Genomic DNA, 16,794 nt, shown 5'->3' with positions numbered 1-16,794 from the left:
CATGTCTAAAAATAAAATCCCATGAAGTCAATGGGGGTAAACATCACTTAAAGGAGTAGTCCAGTAGTGAAAAACGTATCCCCTATCCTAAGGATAGGGGATAAGTTTCAGATCGCGGGGGGTCCGACCACTCGGGCCCCGGCAACCCATGGAAAGGGGCGTGTTGACCACTGCACGAAACGGCGGCTGACATGCCCCCTCAATACAACTCTGGCAGAGCCGGAGCGCTGCCTTCGGCAATCTCTGGCTCTGCCATAGAGTTGTATTGAGGGGACGTGTCTGCCGCCACCTTCGTGCTGGCCAGCGAGCCGGGGCCCCGTACAGAGAGATTGCGAGGGGCCCCAGCGGTCGGACCCCCCCCCCCCCCCCACGATGTGAAACTTATCCCCTATCCTTATCCCCTATAGGGGATACGTTTTTCACCACTGGACTACCCCTTTAACTCTTATAGCAGATGAAGTTATAAAAGCACCGGGAAAATCATGGAGTAAAGGCCGGTCATGGCAATCAGATATCTATGTAATAAAGCTGTATTTAAATATATTACTTATTATTATTATTATAATTATTATAGTTTCTTTAAAATCAAATGATGTATAATAATCTAACATAAAGACAAAATACGTCATATTATTATTTATATCATTATTTTTTGTTTTAGCATTATTATAAACTACAATAACCAGCATGCACTTCGCGCCGTTTTGCCCACATGATCCGGAAGTGTTGTGTTGATCGCTTAGCAACGGAACACGGCGGCGGCGGCGGTTGCCTTAGCAACGAGAGACGCAGAAGGAGAGAGGACGTTTAAAGAGGCAGCTGCTGGAATATTGTGCACTACTGGGGGTCCCTGTGTGCCGATAGTTTTGAGGATCGTTGAAGATGGCGGATACCCCGGCTGAGGCTGCACCGGATCCCCGGGAGCTGCAGATTAAATACGCCAAAGCCTATTTACTACAAGCGGGTCCGACCGGAGTCAGCCTGTAAGTGGGGAGGGGGTTGGTGTAACTGGCTATGGAAGTGTTTCCTAACCTGTGGCTCTTTAGCTGTTGCAAAACTACAACTCCCATCATGCCCTGACAGCCGAAGGCTGTCAGGGCATGATGGGAGTTGTAGTTTTGCAATAGCTAGAGTGACACAGGTTGGGGAGCACTGGTGTATGGAGTATATGTCACTGTCTGGCAATGCTGGGACTTATAGTTCCAACATGGTGTTTCACCACACAATGAGAGATCAAAACTGTTGCACAGTCGAAGAGTTGCCCGTAGCGACCATTCAGGTTCCTGCATAGCAACCAGTCAGCTGCATCCTAATTTGGTTGCTATTGACACAAGGAAAAACCCAAACTGGTGCAAAGCCAATGAGGAGTTTCCCATAGTAACCTGTCAGGTTTCTGCATAGCAACCAGACAGCTGGATCCTGATAGGTTGCTATTGACAATGGGGGAGACCAAAACTGCTGCACAGTCGAAGAGGAGTTGCCCATAGCAACCAGTCAGCTGGATCCTGATTGGTAAGGCTGTATTCACACCACGTTTTTGCAGTACAGTTCCCATATCAGGTTTTTGATGAAAAACCGATTCCTCAAAACCGGACTATACTGTATCAAAACGTGTGTACACATTTCAACCCATATACGGTTAAAAACCGTATACGGTTTGAAAAATGATGTCCGGTTGCATCTGTTTTTTAAGAAAAAAAAGTATACATTTTTAACTTTTCATTCCATTTTGAATAAAGTTTCATTTGTTTGATTGAAATTCCAAGAAAAAAAAACTGTACAAAGTCAAAAACCGTATGGTGAAAACTGGATGGAACCGTATGTACATACGGTTCTGTACGGTTCCCATTGACTCCCATGTTAAAAAAAAAAAACGTATACGATTTAATACGGTTTTTCACCCGGACATAAAAACGTGGTAGACTACGGATTTGGGTACGGGTAAAAAACCTGACAAAACCGTATAAGACGCAAAACGGACTAAACCGGATGATGCGTTTGACATACGGTTTACAATGTTAAGTCAATGCATATGGTTTGCTATACAGTTCCATACAGTTTTTAACTTGAAACCGTATACGGGAACTGTATAGCAAAAACGTGGTGTACGTGCACCCTAATGGGGAGATCAAAACTTGTGCACAGTGGAAGAGGAGTTGCCCATAGCAACCAGTTAGAATCCTATATAGCAACCAGTCAGCTGGATCCTGATAGGCTGCTACTGATAGCTGCTTATGTTTACTGTACTACAGATTTGATCTCTCCAATTTTTTGTTTTTTAACAAAACAAAAAAAAACATTGCCACGCCTGTCCTCAGGTTGTGCGTGGTATTGCAACTCCGCTCCATTCATTTCTATGGAATTGAGCTGCAATATCCCACACAACCTGAAGACGGGTGTGGCGCTGCCTCTGTAAACTAGTCGGTATGTTTTTCTAATCCTAGATAACAAACCCAGTATGGACGCCATAGCAGCTCGCACATGGGTTGTCAGCCTGCTTTTTTACTGAATGGTTTTTCTGCCTAGATATGCAATTGAAATTGTGTCCATATTGGATGTCACTCAACTTTCAAACCCCCCCCCCCCTATTTATTCCACAGATATGAACACCTCTCTGGCCTCCTGTCCCGGATCTTGTCAGAGCGCCCCCCTAATGCCCTGGACACCCTGGAGCAGATGAGTGCAGAGCTGCACTGGTCTAGACTGCAGAAAGGACACGAATCGCTGCGCCCGCTGACTGAAGACCCGCCCACTTTTATCAAGGCAGAATCTCACCGCGCGCTGTTCTCTCGCGGTACCGAAGAAGCTGACGAGAACGAAGGAGATGGGGAAATGGTGAGAAGAATTAACAGTATTGTATGAAAGGGAGATGGTGGTGTCATTCTATGTCAGTGTTCCCCAACCAGGGTGCCTCAAGCTGTTGCAAACTACAACTTCCAGCATGCCCAGGCAGCTTTTGGCTGGCTTTTGAAGAGATTTCACTGTATGTAAAGCCTGCCAGTTCCCACAACTGTATATTATTTATCTTTTATCTGTCACATTTTACATACTGGTTGTTTAGTATCCCAAAACATAGTGATAGGGGCCAACATTTATCATTGTCTTTAGACTGTTTTTATGTGTCTAGAAAAGGTGCAAAAAAGGCGCAAGCAGGGTTTATTTGTGCCTTTTTGCGCCTTTTGGTTTACACACTTCTGCTGATTTTGAGTTGTAATCCACTGATTTTGGCAATACACATAATATGGAAGGGTTTTATCAACTGCGCCTTTTTGCGAAAAGGCGCAAAAAAGGTGCAAGGCCACTGAAAAGTCTCTAAAACTACACGAGCCCAGATTTAGCTTAGCTTTTTTGTGTATGTGAAAAGAGAAATTAAAGAAAATGTGACCTGCACAAAATGTATCAAATGCTCTGTGAACATTTAATAAATGTGGTGCTCCTACACATCACCAGCACACAAAAAAAGGTGTAAAAAAAATGCTTCACTTACACCTACAATGATAAATGCTTCACTTACACCTACAATGATAACTGCCGGCCAGGGTCCCTGTAAAACATTTCCCATTAAAGGGGTTTTCTCACCTAGACACCATGTATCCGTATGCACTATAGAATTATATAACTGTGGAGTTCCCATGCTCCAGATCCACCTCTATCTTTCACAGCATGTTCCTAGGTGCCCTTTCACCCATATGAGTAGCCACTCAAGGGTAAAATTTTTAAGTAGATGTCCTGGAACAGATTTTTTTTTTTAAATATTTATCTAGGAGATCATTAAACAGCATTAAGCAGCTTCCATTCCACCTTCTCTCGGTCTCTGCTTGTCTTCGCTAGTTCCTGTAATGCAGCAACTCGACAGCAACTACCCACTGCCTGTCTTTGACCTCAGCATTGTCCCGCCTTAAAGGAGATCTGTTAAAGTGTTAAACACTTATCCCCTATCAGCAGGATAGGGGATAAGTGTCTGATCGCCAGGGGTCTGACCACTTTGACCCCCGCGATCTTCCATACGGGGAACTGGCATTGCGGTGGCTCTGCACGGCTAATGCACGTGTCGTCGACCTCACTGAGGTCGACGACACCCCCCCTCCATACAGCTCTATGGCAGAGGTGGGGATGCCCGAATGCTGCATCTCCGCCTCTCCTATAGAGATACATGGAGGGTGTGTGTTGGCCGTGGCATCATGCTGCGGCCGACACACTTCCTGCTCGGGAGGGCCGCGACAGAGCTGGGACCCCGTACAGGAGATTGCGGTGGTCCCAGCATTGGGACCCCAAACGATCAGACACTTATCTCCTATCCTGCTGATAGGGGATAAGTGTTTAATACTTTAACATATCTCCTTTAACCTGTGTATAATTGAGTGGCAGAAACCATGAAGTTGCGGTGAAAAGCAGGGACTGGAAGTGAGTATGAGTTTTTTTTATGTACAAATTTCCCCAAGCAAAACATTAATAAAAACTTTCTGTCCCCAGACATCCCCTTAAGCACCCACATCTGCTGTACTCATTATGGTAAGCTTTGGCGGGTCCTCATTTAAAGAAGTGGTTGTCCAGACAAGACCATACCTTTTGAAAGAATATCTGCACCATTGACCATCTTTTTGCATGTCACTAAGACATACAGATGTGGACAAAATTGTTGATACCCTTCCGATAAAGACTGAAAACCCCACAATGCTCCCTGAAATAACTTCAACTGACAAAACTAATGAGGAATAAAAATTTCCTGAAAATGAATTGTTGAAAATCAGACACTGCTTGTGAATTGTGGTTCAATACAATCATTTAAAGAAACAAAATAATAAAACTGCTCTGGACAAAAATGATGGTACCATAGAAAAAACAGGAAATAATCTGACAATAGGGACATGTTAAACTAAGGTGTGTCTAAAAAAAAATAGTGTCACAGGTGTCTCCAAACTCTTAATCGGTCAGTCGCTTATTTATAGGGGGAAAGTAGTCCCTGTGCTGTTTGGTAACATGAAGTGGATCACATCGGACATGGGCCACAGAAAGATAAGAATATAGATGTTTCAGGAGATTAGAAAGACAGTTATAGCCTAGCATCTTATAGGTAAAGGCCATGAGACTACCTCCAAGCAGCTTGATGTTCCTGTGACAACAGTGTTGCATATTATTATTTAGAAAATTAAGGTCCACCGGACTGTAGCAACTTCCTGGTGGTTGCAAGAGGAAAATAAGAAAAATAAGAGACAGATAACAGAGAGAAACAGAGAAAAACTACTAAAGAAATTAGAGGGGAACTCCAAGGTCAAGGTACCTCAGTGTCAGATCGCACCATGCATCGCTATGTGAGCCAAAGTCGACTATAACTGGGTTATAGTGTGGGTGAACAAAAGTCCGATCAGGGGTCACTGACTAAAATTATAAGTCCTCTTCTACCTTCTCTGAATTGCGTGCTGGAGGCAGGCCCGCTGACTAAAGTTACTTATTCATGGTCTGTGACTCCAAGTTCTAGTGACCTGGAGTCGCTGGTCATATGAGCGCATGTGCCAACTGAGCACTCACACGACCAACAACCATGAATATGCAAACTGAGCCAATTTATCTTCGGTGGGACATATCTAAGGTATGTATTTATGTCAGTGACCCCTTATCAGACTCCTGTTGACCCACACTATAACCTACTGTACAGTGTATAGTGGGTTTAGTTTGGGTGAACAGGTTGACTGTTTTCCTTTCATGGAAGAAGACCGAGGATGGCACCACTGCTGAAAGCAAATCATAGAAAAGGGAAACTGGAAGTTGTCAAAATGCATATTACAAAAAGCCACAAAGCTTCTTGGAGAATGTCCTATGGATATATAGGACAAAACTGGAGCTTTATGGCATGTCACATCAGCTCTATGTTCACAGACACGAAAATAAAGCCTACAATGAAAAGAACACTGTGCCTACTGTAAAGCATGGAGGAGGCTTTGTTATGTTTTGGGCCTGTTTTGCTGCATCTGGCACAGGTTGTCTTGAATCTGTACTGGGTACAATGAAATCTCAAGACTATCAAGACATTATGGAGGGAAATGTGCTGCCCAGCGTCAGGAATCTTGGTCTCAGTCTCAACACATGGCTAAAAACACCCAAGAATGGAACAAAACATTGGACTATTGTGAAGTGGCTTCTATGAGCCCTGATCAGAATTCCTTTGAATGTCTGTGGAAGGAGCTGAACCCAGCAGTCTGGAGAAGACACCTTCACACCTGAGACAGCTGGAGCAGGATCTTATGAGGAGTGGGCCAAGATACCTGCAGTCTGGAGAAGACACCTTCACACCTGAGACAGCTGGAGCAGGATCTTATAAGGAGTGGGCCAAGATACCTGCAGTCTGGAGAAGACACCTTCACACCTGAGACAGCTGGAGCAGGATCTTATGAGGAGTGGGCCAAGATACCTGCAGTCTGGAGAAGACACCTTCACCCCTGAGACATCTGGAGCAGGATCTTATGAGGAGTGGGCCAAGATACCTGCAGTCTGGAGAAGACACCTTCACCCCTGAGACATCTGGAGCAGGATCTTATGAGGAGTGGGCCAAGATACCTGCAGTCTGGGGAAGACACCTTCACCCCTGAGACAGCTGGAGCAGGATCTTATGAGGAGTGAGCCAAGATACCTGCAGTCTGGAGAAGACCCCTTCACACCTGAGACAGCTGGAGCAGGATCTTATGAGGAGTGGGCCAAGATACCTGCAGTCTGGAGAAGACACCTTCACACCTGAGACAGCTGGAGCAGGATCTTATGAGGAGTGGACCAAGATACCTGCAGTCTGGAGAAGACACCTTCACACCAGAGACATCTGGAGCAGGATCTTATGAGGAGTGGGCCAATATACCTGCAGTCTGGAGAAGACACCTTCACACCTGAGACATCTGGAGCAGGATCTTATGAGGAGTGGGCCAATATACCTGCAGTCTGGAGAAGACACCCTCACACCTGAGACATCTGGAGCAGGATCTTATGAGGAGTGGGCAAAGATACCTGCAGTCTGGAGAAGACACCTTCACACCTGAGACATCTGGAGCAGGATCTTATGAGGAGTGGGCCAAGATACCTGCAGTCTGGAGAAGACACCTTCACCCCTGAGACATCTGGAGCAGGATCTTATGAGGAGTGGGCCAAGATACCTGCAGTCTGGAGAAGACACCTTCACCCCTGAGACATCTGGAGCAGGATCTTATGAGGAGTGGGCCAAGATACCTGCAGTCTGGGGAAGACACCTTCACCCCTGAGACATCTGGAGCAGGATCTTATGAGGAGTGGACCAAGATACCTGGAGACAAGTGCAGAAGTCTCATTAAGAGTTACAGTGATCACTGGATTGTAGTGACTGCGTCAGAAATTTGTGCAAGAAAATATTAAGTTCAGGGACCATTATTTTTGTCCAGGACAGTTTTATTATTTTGTATTTCAAAATGACTCTGTTGAACCAAAGTTCATAAGCAATGTCTGTTATTTTAATCCGTTAATTTTCAGTAAATTGTATTGATTATTCATTTTGTCAGTTTCAAGTTATTTCAGGGATCATTGTGGGGTTTTTCTGTCTTAAACGGAAGGTACCAAGCCTGTACCTGAAGATATTTCTTCAGTACGGAGACCCCCTGTATTCTACATATGTAAATGGTATGGGATCTTAATAATTGATTGACAGGAATATTCTGTATTCAGTAATCATAAATCTTACCCACGATTTGTAATCTCTTCCTCTTTATTCTCATTACTAGACAGACTCCCCTCTTCCCAACCTGTACGACCTAGCTCATCTTCTCCAACAAGGAGGAGTGAACATAGGGCGAGATGAGACAGTACAGATCGCCCTTGCCATGAAACGACTCACTGATACCCGTCCACTCCTGTCTTGTCGCTTCTGGGGCAAAATCTTTGGGACAGAGGGTAGTTATTTGGTTGCAGAAGTACAGTTTCGTGAAGGTGAGGATGAGGAGGCAGAGGAGGAAGCAGAAGAAGAGGAGAAAGAGACCCCGGATGAACAGGAAGATGAGGAGGAAAAAGAAGAGGCAGAAGACTTGCCCCCTAAATCTACCCACCACCCTCCCCCTGTAGTGCCCCGAGAGGAAAATGGTGCAGGAACCAATAAATATGTATACTTCGTATGTACTGAAGCCGGGGCAGAATGGATCAGACTTCCACCAGTAACACCTGCACAGATCACAGCTGCTCGAAAGGTAACTGGTTGTGTGTGTATGTATATGTGTATGTATGTATGTATATGTGTGTGTGTGTGTGTATATATATAGTGGGTTTCACGTCCCTGTCCATATCTCATTCATCAATCATTTGGTAACAGATCAGACGTCTCTTCACTGGAAATCTTGATGCCCCAGTCATCACATATCCACCATTTCTGGGAACAGAAGCTAACCTTCTACGTGCACAGATTGCCCGGATCTCTGCAGGGACCCATGTCAGTCCCCTGGGCTACTACCAGTTTGGAGAAGAGGAAGGTGAAGAAGAAGAGGAAGGGGCAGCAAGGGACACCTATGAGGAGAACCCAGAATTTGAGGGTGTTCCAGTGACTGACCTGGTGGAGAGCTTGTCTAATTGGGTTCACCATGTCCAGCATATTCTACCACAGGTGAGAATACTGTCAGACAATGATGTATAGGTAACTGTAGCGTCTACCTTTTGTATTGTCTTTACATTTATTTCCCCCCCCCCCCCTCAGGGTCGTTGTGTTTGGTTGAATACAGCTGTAAAATCTGAGGAGGAAGGGGAGGAAGAGGAAGGAGAGGAGGAAGAAAAGGAAGATGAAGAAGAACCAGAACCTGAAGTGGGGCCACCACTTCTTACCCCACTCTCAGAAGATGCAGGTACCAGCCCATCCATTGCTTAGAGCTGTAAAATATCAAACAAGCATAAAATAGGGACCTCGCCCAGTATGTAATTACATGTGAATGTCAGCAACATCTATGTTTAACTATAGCATTAGTTGGTTGAAAAAGTATACCAAAATTCACGGTGCTGGCACTGAGGTTTTATAGCAAAGGGGATAGGGGATAAGATGCCAGATGTCATTCCGCTGGGACCCCCGCCATCTCTGTGCAACACCCATGCTGCACCCGGCATTCTAAACATTATGTTTAGAACGCTGGGTTTCTGTGGCTGGAGACGTGACGTCACGCCACATGGGGTGCTGCACGGAGATCGCGCGGGGGGGGGGTCCTTCGTGATTACACATCTTATCCCCTATGCTTTGGATAGGGTATAAGATGTCTGTGGGTGGAGTACCCCTTTAACATGCTCAGCTCTTCCTGCTCTATAACATTTTGATAGAATACATAGCATTTTCTTGGTAAAAGGTTCCTAGTAATTTTACATTCAAGAAAAAATCCCACTATAGATAAATAATAGATAGATACAGTGAAGAAAATAAGTATTTGATTTTGTACATTTGCCCATTGACAAAGAAATGATCAGTTATGAATTGATTTTGCTTTTTACTTGGTGAAATAAGTATTTAACAAAACATGACATGGTACTTTGTGACAAAACCCTTGTTGACAATCGCATAGGTCAGACGCTTCTCGTAGTTGACCACCAGGGGTGCACACATCTCAGGAGAGATTTAGTTCCACTTCTCTTTCCAGGTCCTTTTCAAGTAATTAACCCCTTTAGGACGCATTTTTCAGTTTTTACATTTTCGTTTTTTCCTCCTCACCTTTCAAAAATCATATCCCTTTCAATTTTCCACCTAAAAATCCATATGGCTTATTTTTTGCGCCACCAATTCTACTTTGTAATGACATCAGTCATTTTACACAAAAAAAAATCATTGTGCGACAAAATTGAAAAAATAAAACGTCATTTTGTAACTTTTGGGGGCTTCCATTTCTACGCAGTAAATTTTTCTGTAAAAATGACACATTATCATTATTCTGTAGGTCCATTCGGTTAAAATGATAACCTACTTATATAGATTTGATTTTGTCGTACTTATGGAAAAAAATCATAGCTACATGCAGGAAAATTAATACATTTAAAAATGTCCTCTTCTGACCCCTATAACTTTTTTTTTTCTACATATGGGGGATGTAAGCTGCCATTTTTTTTGCGCTGTGATCTGAAGTTTTTATCGGTACCATTTTTGCTTTGATCTGACTTTTTGATCGCTTTTTATACATTTTTTTATGGTATAAAAATGTACCAAAAATACGCTATTTTGGACTTTGGAATTTTTTTACGTGTACGCCATTGACCATGTGGTTTAATTAATGATATATTTTTATATTTCAGACATTCACGCATGCGGCAACACCACATTTGTTTATATTTATTTATATCGTTTTTTTTTTTTTTTTTTTTAATGGGGAAAAAAGGGATGATTTAGATTTTTATTAGGGAAGGGGTTAAATCACATTTATTAACACTTTATTTTAACTTTTTTTTTTTGTAATGTTATAGCTCCCATAGGGGACTATAACATTGCACACACTGATTTCCTACACTGATCACTGCATGCAATAGCATGGCATTGATCAGTGTTATCGCCGCTCGACTGCTCCTGCCTGGATCTCGGGCACGGAGCAGTCATTCGGTGATCGGACGCACAGGAGGCAGGTAGGGATCCTTCTCGTTTCCTGCAAACTGTTCGGGATGCCGCGATTTCACCGCAGCGGTCCCAAACAGCGCCACTGAGCTGCCGGGAAGTTTTCACTTTCACTTCAGACGCGGCAATCGAATTTGATCGCCGCATCTGAAGGGTTAATACCGGGCATCACCGTGATCGGTGATGTCCGGTATTAGCCGTGGGTCCCGGCCGTTGAGACCGATCCGATATGACGCTGTGTCACCGTGTTAAGGAGTTAAAGGGATATTTACATCTCTTTAACCATGTCTTTATGTGTAGAGCAAGGCAGCATAAACAGGTTGGCAATTGGCTTAATTTAGGAAACTTCTATGGTTCTTCTTATCTCCCCTCTTATTTACAACTGGTAGTCATGGTTTCTGTCCACAGCTCTGCTTTAGAAGCATTGGTGACCTCACTCCCTAGTGGCTGGAGAAGCTCCTGAGTGCACATTATGCTCCCTGCTCTGACTTATCCCATTCATCATGTCTGAGAGCTGCATGCATAGTGCTTTAGCTTGGTAGTTGTCAGACAAAGAAACAGATAACCTTGCTCTTACCCAGTCCACCAGCAATCTTGGGAGCATGAGCCTACAGCAGCAGAGAGAAGTAATTAGGGGATGTGAGACAACCCCTTTAGGGTTCCAAGGCTAAGGTTTGTCAACTTGAACTGTTAACTCCATCCACAGATTTTTCTGTGGGATTAAGTTCTAAAGACTGTTTAGGCCACTCTAGGACCTTGATGTGCTTCTTCTTGAGCCACGCCTTTGTTGCCTTGGTAGTGGATTTTGCTGGAATACCCAGCTATGACCCATTTTTAATGCCCTGGCTGAGGGAAGGAGGGAAAATGGCCCCACCCATTGTCTCTTTGATGAGGTGCAGTTATTCTTTCACCCCAAAAGCATAATATTTCCACCTTCATGTCTGACAGTAGGGATGTGTTCTTGGGGTCTTAGGCAGCATCCCTCTTCTAAACACGGCAAATTGAGTTAATGCCAAACAGCTTTATTTTTGTCTAATCAAACCACAACACTTACACACAGTTCCCCTCTGATTCATTCAGATGTTCATTGGCAAACTTCAGACGGGCCTGTACATGAACTTTCTTGAGCAGGGGCACCTTGCGGACACTGCATGATTTAATTCCTTCACAGCGTAGTGTGTTACCTATTGTTTTTCCACAAAACAGAATGGCTGGGCACTACTGATGTACAAGGCTGTGAAACTGGCTGAGATGGGGGTGGGGTAAGAATGGAGGCAATCCAGGAAGACGGAGGTGCTTCACGTGGAACAAGGTGCAATATATAACTTCACAAGAAAAGAAGCAAAGAAACGGAGCACACACCTGTAATTTCCTGCTGCCACGGCTTTATTCTCAGTTCGTGCAGAACATCAGCATGACATCTTCCCCACAAACACAAGCAAGAGGTACGAGGCAGGAGCGTTCACCTGGAGGTCCTTGTGACTATGATCCCATCTGCTTTGAAATTATTTACAAGATCCTTCTGTGCAATTCTGAGCTAATTCCTCATCGTTGTCATGTTAATTGAAACTCCATGGGATCTTACTTGGAGCACCCGACCTATGGAGATTCACAATTATTTTGTGTTCCTTCCATTTGTGAATAATCGCAACAAAAAATAACCACCAAGCTGCTTAGCCATGATCTTGTAGCCCATTTCAGCTTTGTGTAGATCTACAATCTTGTCCCTGACATCCTTAGCCAGCTCTTTGGTCTCGGCCATGGTGGAAAGTTTGGAATCAGATCGATTGATTCTGTGGACAGGTGTCTTTTATACAGGTAACAAGCTGAGAATAAGAGCACTCCCTTTGAAGAGTGCCTCTAATCTCAGCTCATTACTTATATAAAATAAACTCCTGGGAGCCAGAAATTTTACCATTTAATAGGGGATCAATTACTAATATTACTGAGTAAAATGCAAATCAATTCATAACTTATTTGCAATGGATTTTTTTGTTGTTATTCTGTCTCTCGTTATTCAAATAAATCAACTATCAACATTTACACTTATCCTTTCTTTGTCAGTGGGCAAAGGTACAAAATCAGCAGGGATCAAATAATTTTTCTTCACTATAGATATATTTATATATACTTAATTAATTTACTGAATTCCCAATGCTAACATTCTCTTCTATTTTCCCAGAGATCAACAATACACCTCCGTGGACAGCGCACTTTTCCTCCCAGCACATCCCTCAGTACGCTCTTGCCGTTCTCCGCTCTAACCTGTGGCCTGGTGCTTATACTATTTCTAGCTCCAAGTACGTATTTAATCTCTCCTCTTTTCTGGTGTTTTTGAGGAAAGCCGAGGACAGCAGGAGGTTTCAGACCTCAGATGTCTTCTCGCAGCACTTATATTATAGGAATGAAAGGGGAGATTCATCAAGACCTGTGATGTGGAAAAGTTCCTGAGTTGCCCATGGCAACCAATCAGATCGCTTCTTTTATTTTTCAGAGGCCTTTTCAAAAATGAAAGAAGCAATCTGATTGGTTGCTATGGGCAACTGTTCAACTTTTCCTCTGCACAGCTTTTGATGAATCTCCCCCAATAGCCTGGTATAATAAATTCCTATATTACGTTCCAGAGCTTCATTGACACTTATGTTCTGTTTACACGGCGGACATTCTGCAGACAGATGGCGCTAGAGCCACTTGGAAATGCACCATCTCCATAGACATGTCAATTGTTTCTGTGGAGGCCGGAATCAGAAATTCCAAAGCAGATCTTTCCACCGCGGAAATTCCACCATGTGTACGGTACAGTAGAACCCTATTGAAAACAATGGGACTCTGCTGCAAAGGAAATTGCGAGTGGAATTCTGCCAGATTTCACTTGGCCATTCATGGACAATACCTTGAATGAGACAGATGACATTGGGCTGATTTATAAAACATGCAGTTTTTCTGCCAGTCAACTCTAGGTCAAAATAGATGTGTAAATGTAGAGCAATAACTATGTATTGATGCCACGTAACTTATCCAACATAGAGCATTGCAATAAAGCAACATAAAAGTGATCAATTTGTCACCAATTTTTGGATTTCTGCTTGTTTTCCCTTAATGAAAACAGTTTTCCATGCACATGCCTAATATTTCTTACAGATGAGGATTTGCTACAGTTGTATCCAGTCTAGGTTAAACAATAAGCACAGGGATATGGGGCCCAGCCAGATAGCACAATATATCAACTTAAAAATTGCATTTTTAATTTGGTTCATTCACAGGAAATTTGAAAACATCTACTTTGGTTGGGGTATAAAATACAGTCCTGAAGGATACAGCCCCCCTGCTCCACCTCCTCCCCAACCAGAGTACCCAAGTGGGCCGGAGATTAGTGAAGGTGTAGACCCCACTGTAGAGGAGGAACAAGCTCTAAAGGCTGCACAGGAAGAGGCTGCAGCTGCTGCTGAAGAGGCAGAGGATGAAGAAGAGGAGGAGGAAGAGGATGAGGATGACTGAGAAATTAATCTATTTTTGTTTCTTTCAGTTACGTACATTAAAGCTGTCATTTTTTCAGTTGCCTGTTTTTTTATTTTATTTATTATACAAAGGGTTAAAGGGATATTCAGGGATTACATCTTTTTATGTGCTGCAGAATGTCTGCTATAAAAAATAAACCATGCTTAGGCTCTATTTACACGGCAGAATTTCTTCCTCAAATTAAAGCTCATAGGCCGACATTTGTCATTGACTTTAGGCTAAGTTTCCACTTGTTTTTTTTTTCTGGCAGTTTTGGGAATTCTGCCACGGCAGTTTTTGAGCCAAAGTCAGAAGTGGATCCATAAGGGAGGAGAAGTATAAGTCCTTCCTTTATATGTCCTATTCCTTTTGAATACATTTCTGGCTTTGGCTCAAAAACTGCAGTGGCAGTATTCCAAAAACTGCCAGAAAAAAAAACAAGTGGAAACTTAGCCTTAGACAGTTTTTTTGTGTCTAAAAAGGGTGCAAAAAAGGCACAAGCAGGGTTTATTTGTGCCTTTCTTTTGCGCCTTTTGGGTTACACATTTCTGCTTATTTTGAGTTGCAATCCACTGATTTTGGCAATACGCATGATATAGACGAGTTTTATGAACAGCGCTTTTTGTGAAAAGAAGCAAAAAGGTGCAAAGCCACTGAAAAGTCTCTAAACTACACCAACACAGACTTATCTTAGCTTTTTGGTGTATGTGAAGAGGGAAATTTCAGAAAATGTGACCTGAACAAAATGTATCAAATGCTCGGTGACCATTTAATAAATTTTGTGCTACACATTACCAGCACACAAAAGAAAGGTGTAAAAAAAATGTTTCACTTACACCTACAATGATAAATACCGGCCATAGACTACTATGGGATTCCACACTCCCATTCACACTTCTGAATTTCCGCTTGCGGAATTTTTGCAGAACCTGTGCTGAAATTCGGCAAGCGGAATTACAGAAGGTTGAGTAGGAGTGCGGAATCCCATAGAAGTCTATGGGCTTTAATTTTAGGTGATATTCTGCAAGCGGAAATACTGCCATGTGAATAGACCCTTACCCTGGCCCCCCACAGCTCCCAGTCCCAGTGATTTCCTATCCCCTGCTGCTCCTTTCGTGCTGATTCCGAGACTATCTTTAGCTTCAGCCTTGGGAAACTCAGGCCATGCTGGGCAACTGTACAGTGCCCAAGGAGTTCCGTGAACGAGCCGTTTTCTGATAAATGGGACTTGTGCGCAGAACTTGCTGGACATCGTACGGTTGCCTCTGCAACTGTACTGCCTAGTCCAGTTGCAGAGGCAACCGTACGATGTCCTGCAAGTTCTGCGCACAAGTCCCATTCATCAGAAAATGGCTCGTCCTAGTTAGGGCATGTATTTAGGATTTTTTTCTCCCTTTTCTTGTTTTTAGGTGGGAGCGACAGAAGCATGGCGCTACCTGATCGCCCCTAAATGCGACTAAGGGGCACGGTGCATAAGAGTATGGGTCTTCAACCCCCTTCTTGTCAACCCCCCCCCCCCTTGCACACCTGTATTGCGGCCGGGCTTAGTGCCTGGCCGCGTTCCCTTGCCTTTTTAGATGCAGTCTATGGGCGGCAGGTCTCCAGTCTGTGGCCAAGCAGTGCAGCAGTGGGGTCTGGGCCGGCCGCGACAGGCTCCAGTCTCCGGCTTGGTCAGGGGGAGACGCACTTTGCAGCGCCTGAAGGGGTCTCTGCAGCTCCCATGGGCTACTCCAGTGTAATATGGGAGCATGTCATCTGCCACAGCTGCTGTTCCGGCTTCCACTGTGAGTGAGATTTGACTGATGTACAATGGACCCTCTACGACTCTTCAGGGGCATGTGACGCCTGTTGCATCCACGGCTACAGTTTTGGTACCCCACTATACGTGTGGGTGGACCAATGTGAAATTAACCCTCTATGACACCAATGAACAGTGTGATGTCTACTACATCCGCAGTTCCAGCACTCCACTATGAGTGAAAGTTGCCGATGTACAATGGACCCTCTACGATTCCTTGGGAGTACGTGACTCCTGCCACATCCGCGGCTGCAGTTCCAGTACCCCACTATACGTGTGGGGGACCGATGTAGAATGGACCCCCTGCGACGCCCTTGGACAGCGCGATGTCTGTCACATCCGCACTTGCCCTTCCGGTACTCTACTACAAGTGGGAGTTGGCAAATGGGTGACCTTGCGTGTATTAAGCACTCTCTACAACGTCCAGGGGAGCATGCGGTCGGTCTGCCACATTTGCAGCTGAGATTCCGGTCCCCCACTACCTGTGGGAGGTGTCCAATGACTATGTTCCTCCAGGGGCAATGTACTTAATGTTCTTTCCTCAGCAACAGCAACCACTTTACCACTGCCACGTGTGATCTAACATTGGTTTACAGTGGTATCTGCTTTTGTTCTAGCCGGCAGCCCATGCCACGATTGCCTCTTTCGCAGTGGGGGTTCTAGCATCCTGCTACTAGTACCGAGGGCTCTGTAGAGTGACTCTGTGAATTTACCGGACTCTGGACAGTCATGGCATCCCTTTCACTCCTTCCTTATGCAGAATATCAGTTTTCAAGGGCAAGTATTTTGTGGGCTACCTGCTGTAGCACTCCCCCTTTTATAGAAGGGACAGGTTTGTGGAGTACCTGCACGGGTCACTATGGCCTTTTCACTTCCCCCTTTTGCAGGGGGTATTGAAGGTGTATCCAGGTCAGGGCTTAGT

The 16,794-nt window shown here is 44.2% G+C and overlaps 1 protein-coding gene across 1 annotated transcript; it reads left to right on the top strand.

The window, feature by feature from the left end:
- Positions 1 to 743: 743 nt before the first annotated feature.
- RSPH6A (radial spoke head 6 homolog A) lies at positions 744 to 14,126 on the top strand. Its single transcript, XM_056539907.1, has 7 exons — positions 744 to 983; positions 2,601 to 2,835; positions 7,737 to 8,195; positions 8,318 to 8,605; positions 8,696 to 8,840; positions 12,759 to 12,876; positions 13,840 to 14,126. The coding sequence occupies exons 1-7, from the start codon at positions 883 to 885 to the stop codon at positions 14,072 to 14,074; spliced, it is 1,581 nt and encodes a 526-aa protein (XP_056395882.1). The 5' UTR covers positions 744 to 882; the 3' UTR covers positions 14,075 to 14,126.
- The last annotated feature ends 2,668 nt before the right edge of the window (positions 14,127 to 16,794 follow it).

This window comes from Hyla sarda, chromosome 9, assembly GCF_029499605.1.
Source record: "Hyla sarda isolate aHylSar1 chromosome 9, aHylSar1.hap1, whole genome shotgun sequence".
Taxonomy (NCBI): Eukaryota; Metazoa; Chordata; class Amphibia; order Anura; family Hylidae; genus Hyla; species Hyla sarda.
This window is presented reverse-complemented; position numbering and strand designations above follow the sequence as displayed.

Excerpts from the sequence above, each read along its gene's own strand:
- RSPH6A (XM_056539907.1), top strand. The coding sequence starts at position 883 with ATGGCGGATACCCCGGCTGAGGCTGCACCGGATCCCCGGGAGCTGCAG. Across the intron at positions 8,196-8,317 it reads AGATCACAGCTGCTCGAAAG|ATCAGACGTCTCTTCACTGG; the intron begins GTAACTGGTTGT and ends ATTTGGTAACAG. Across the intron at positions 8,841-12,758 it reads CCCACTCTCAGAAGATGCAG|AGATCAACAATACACCTCCG; the intron begins GTACCAGCCCAT and ends CTATTTTCCCAG.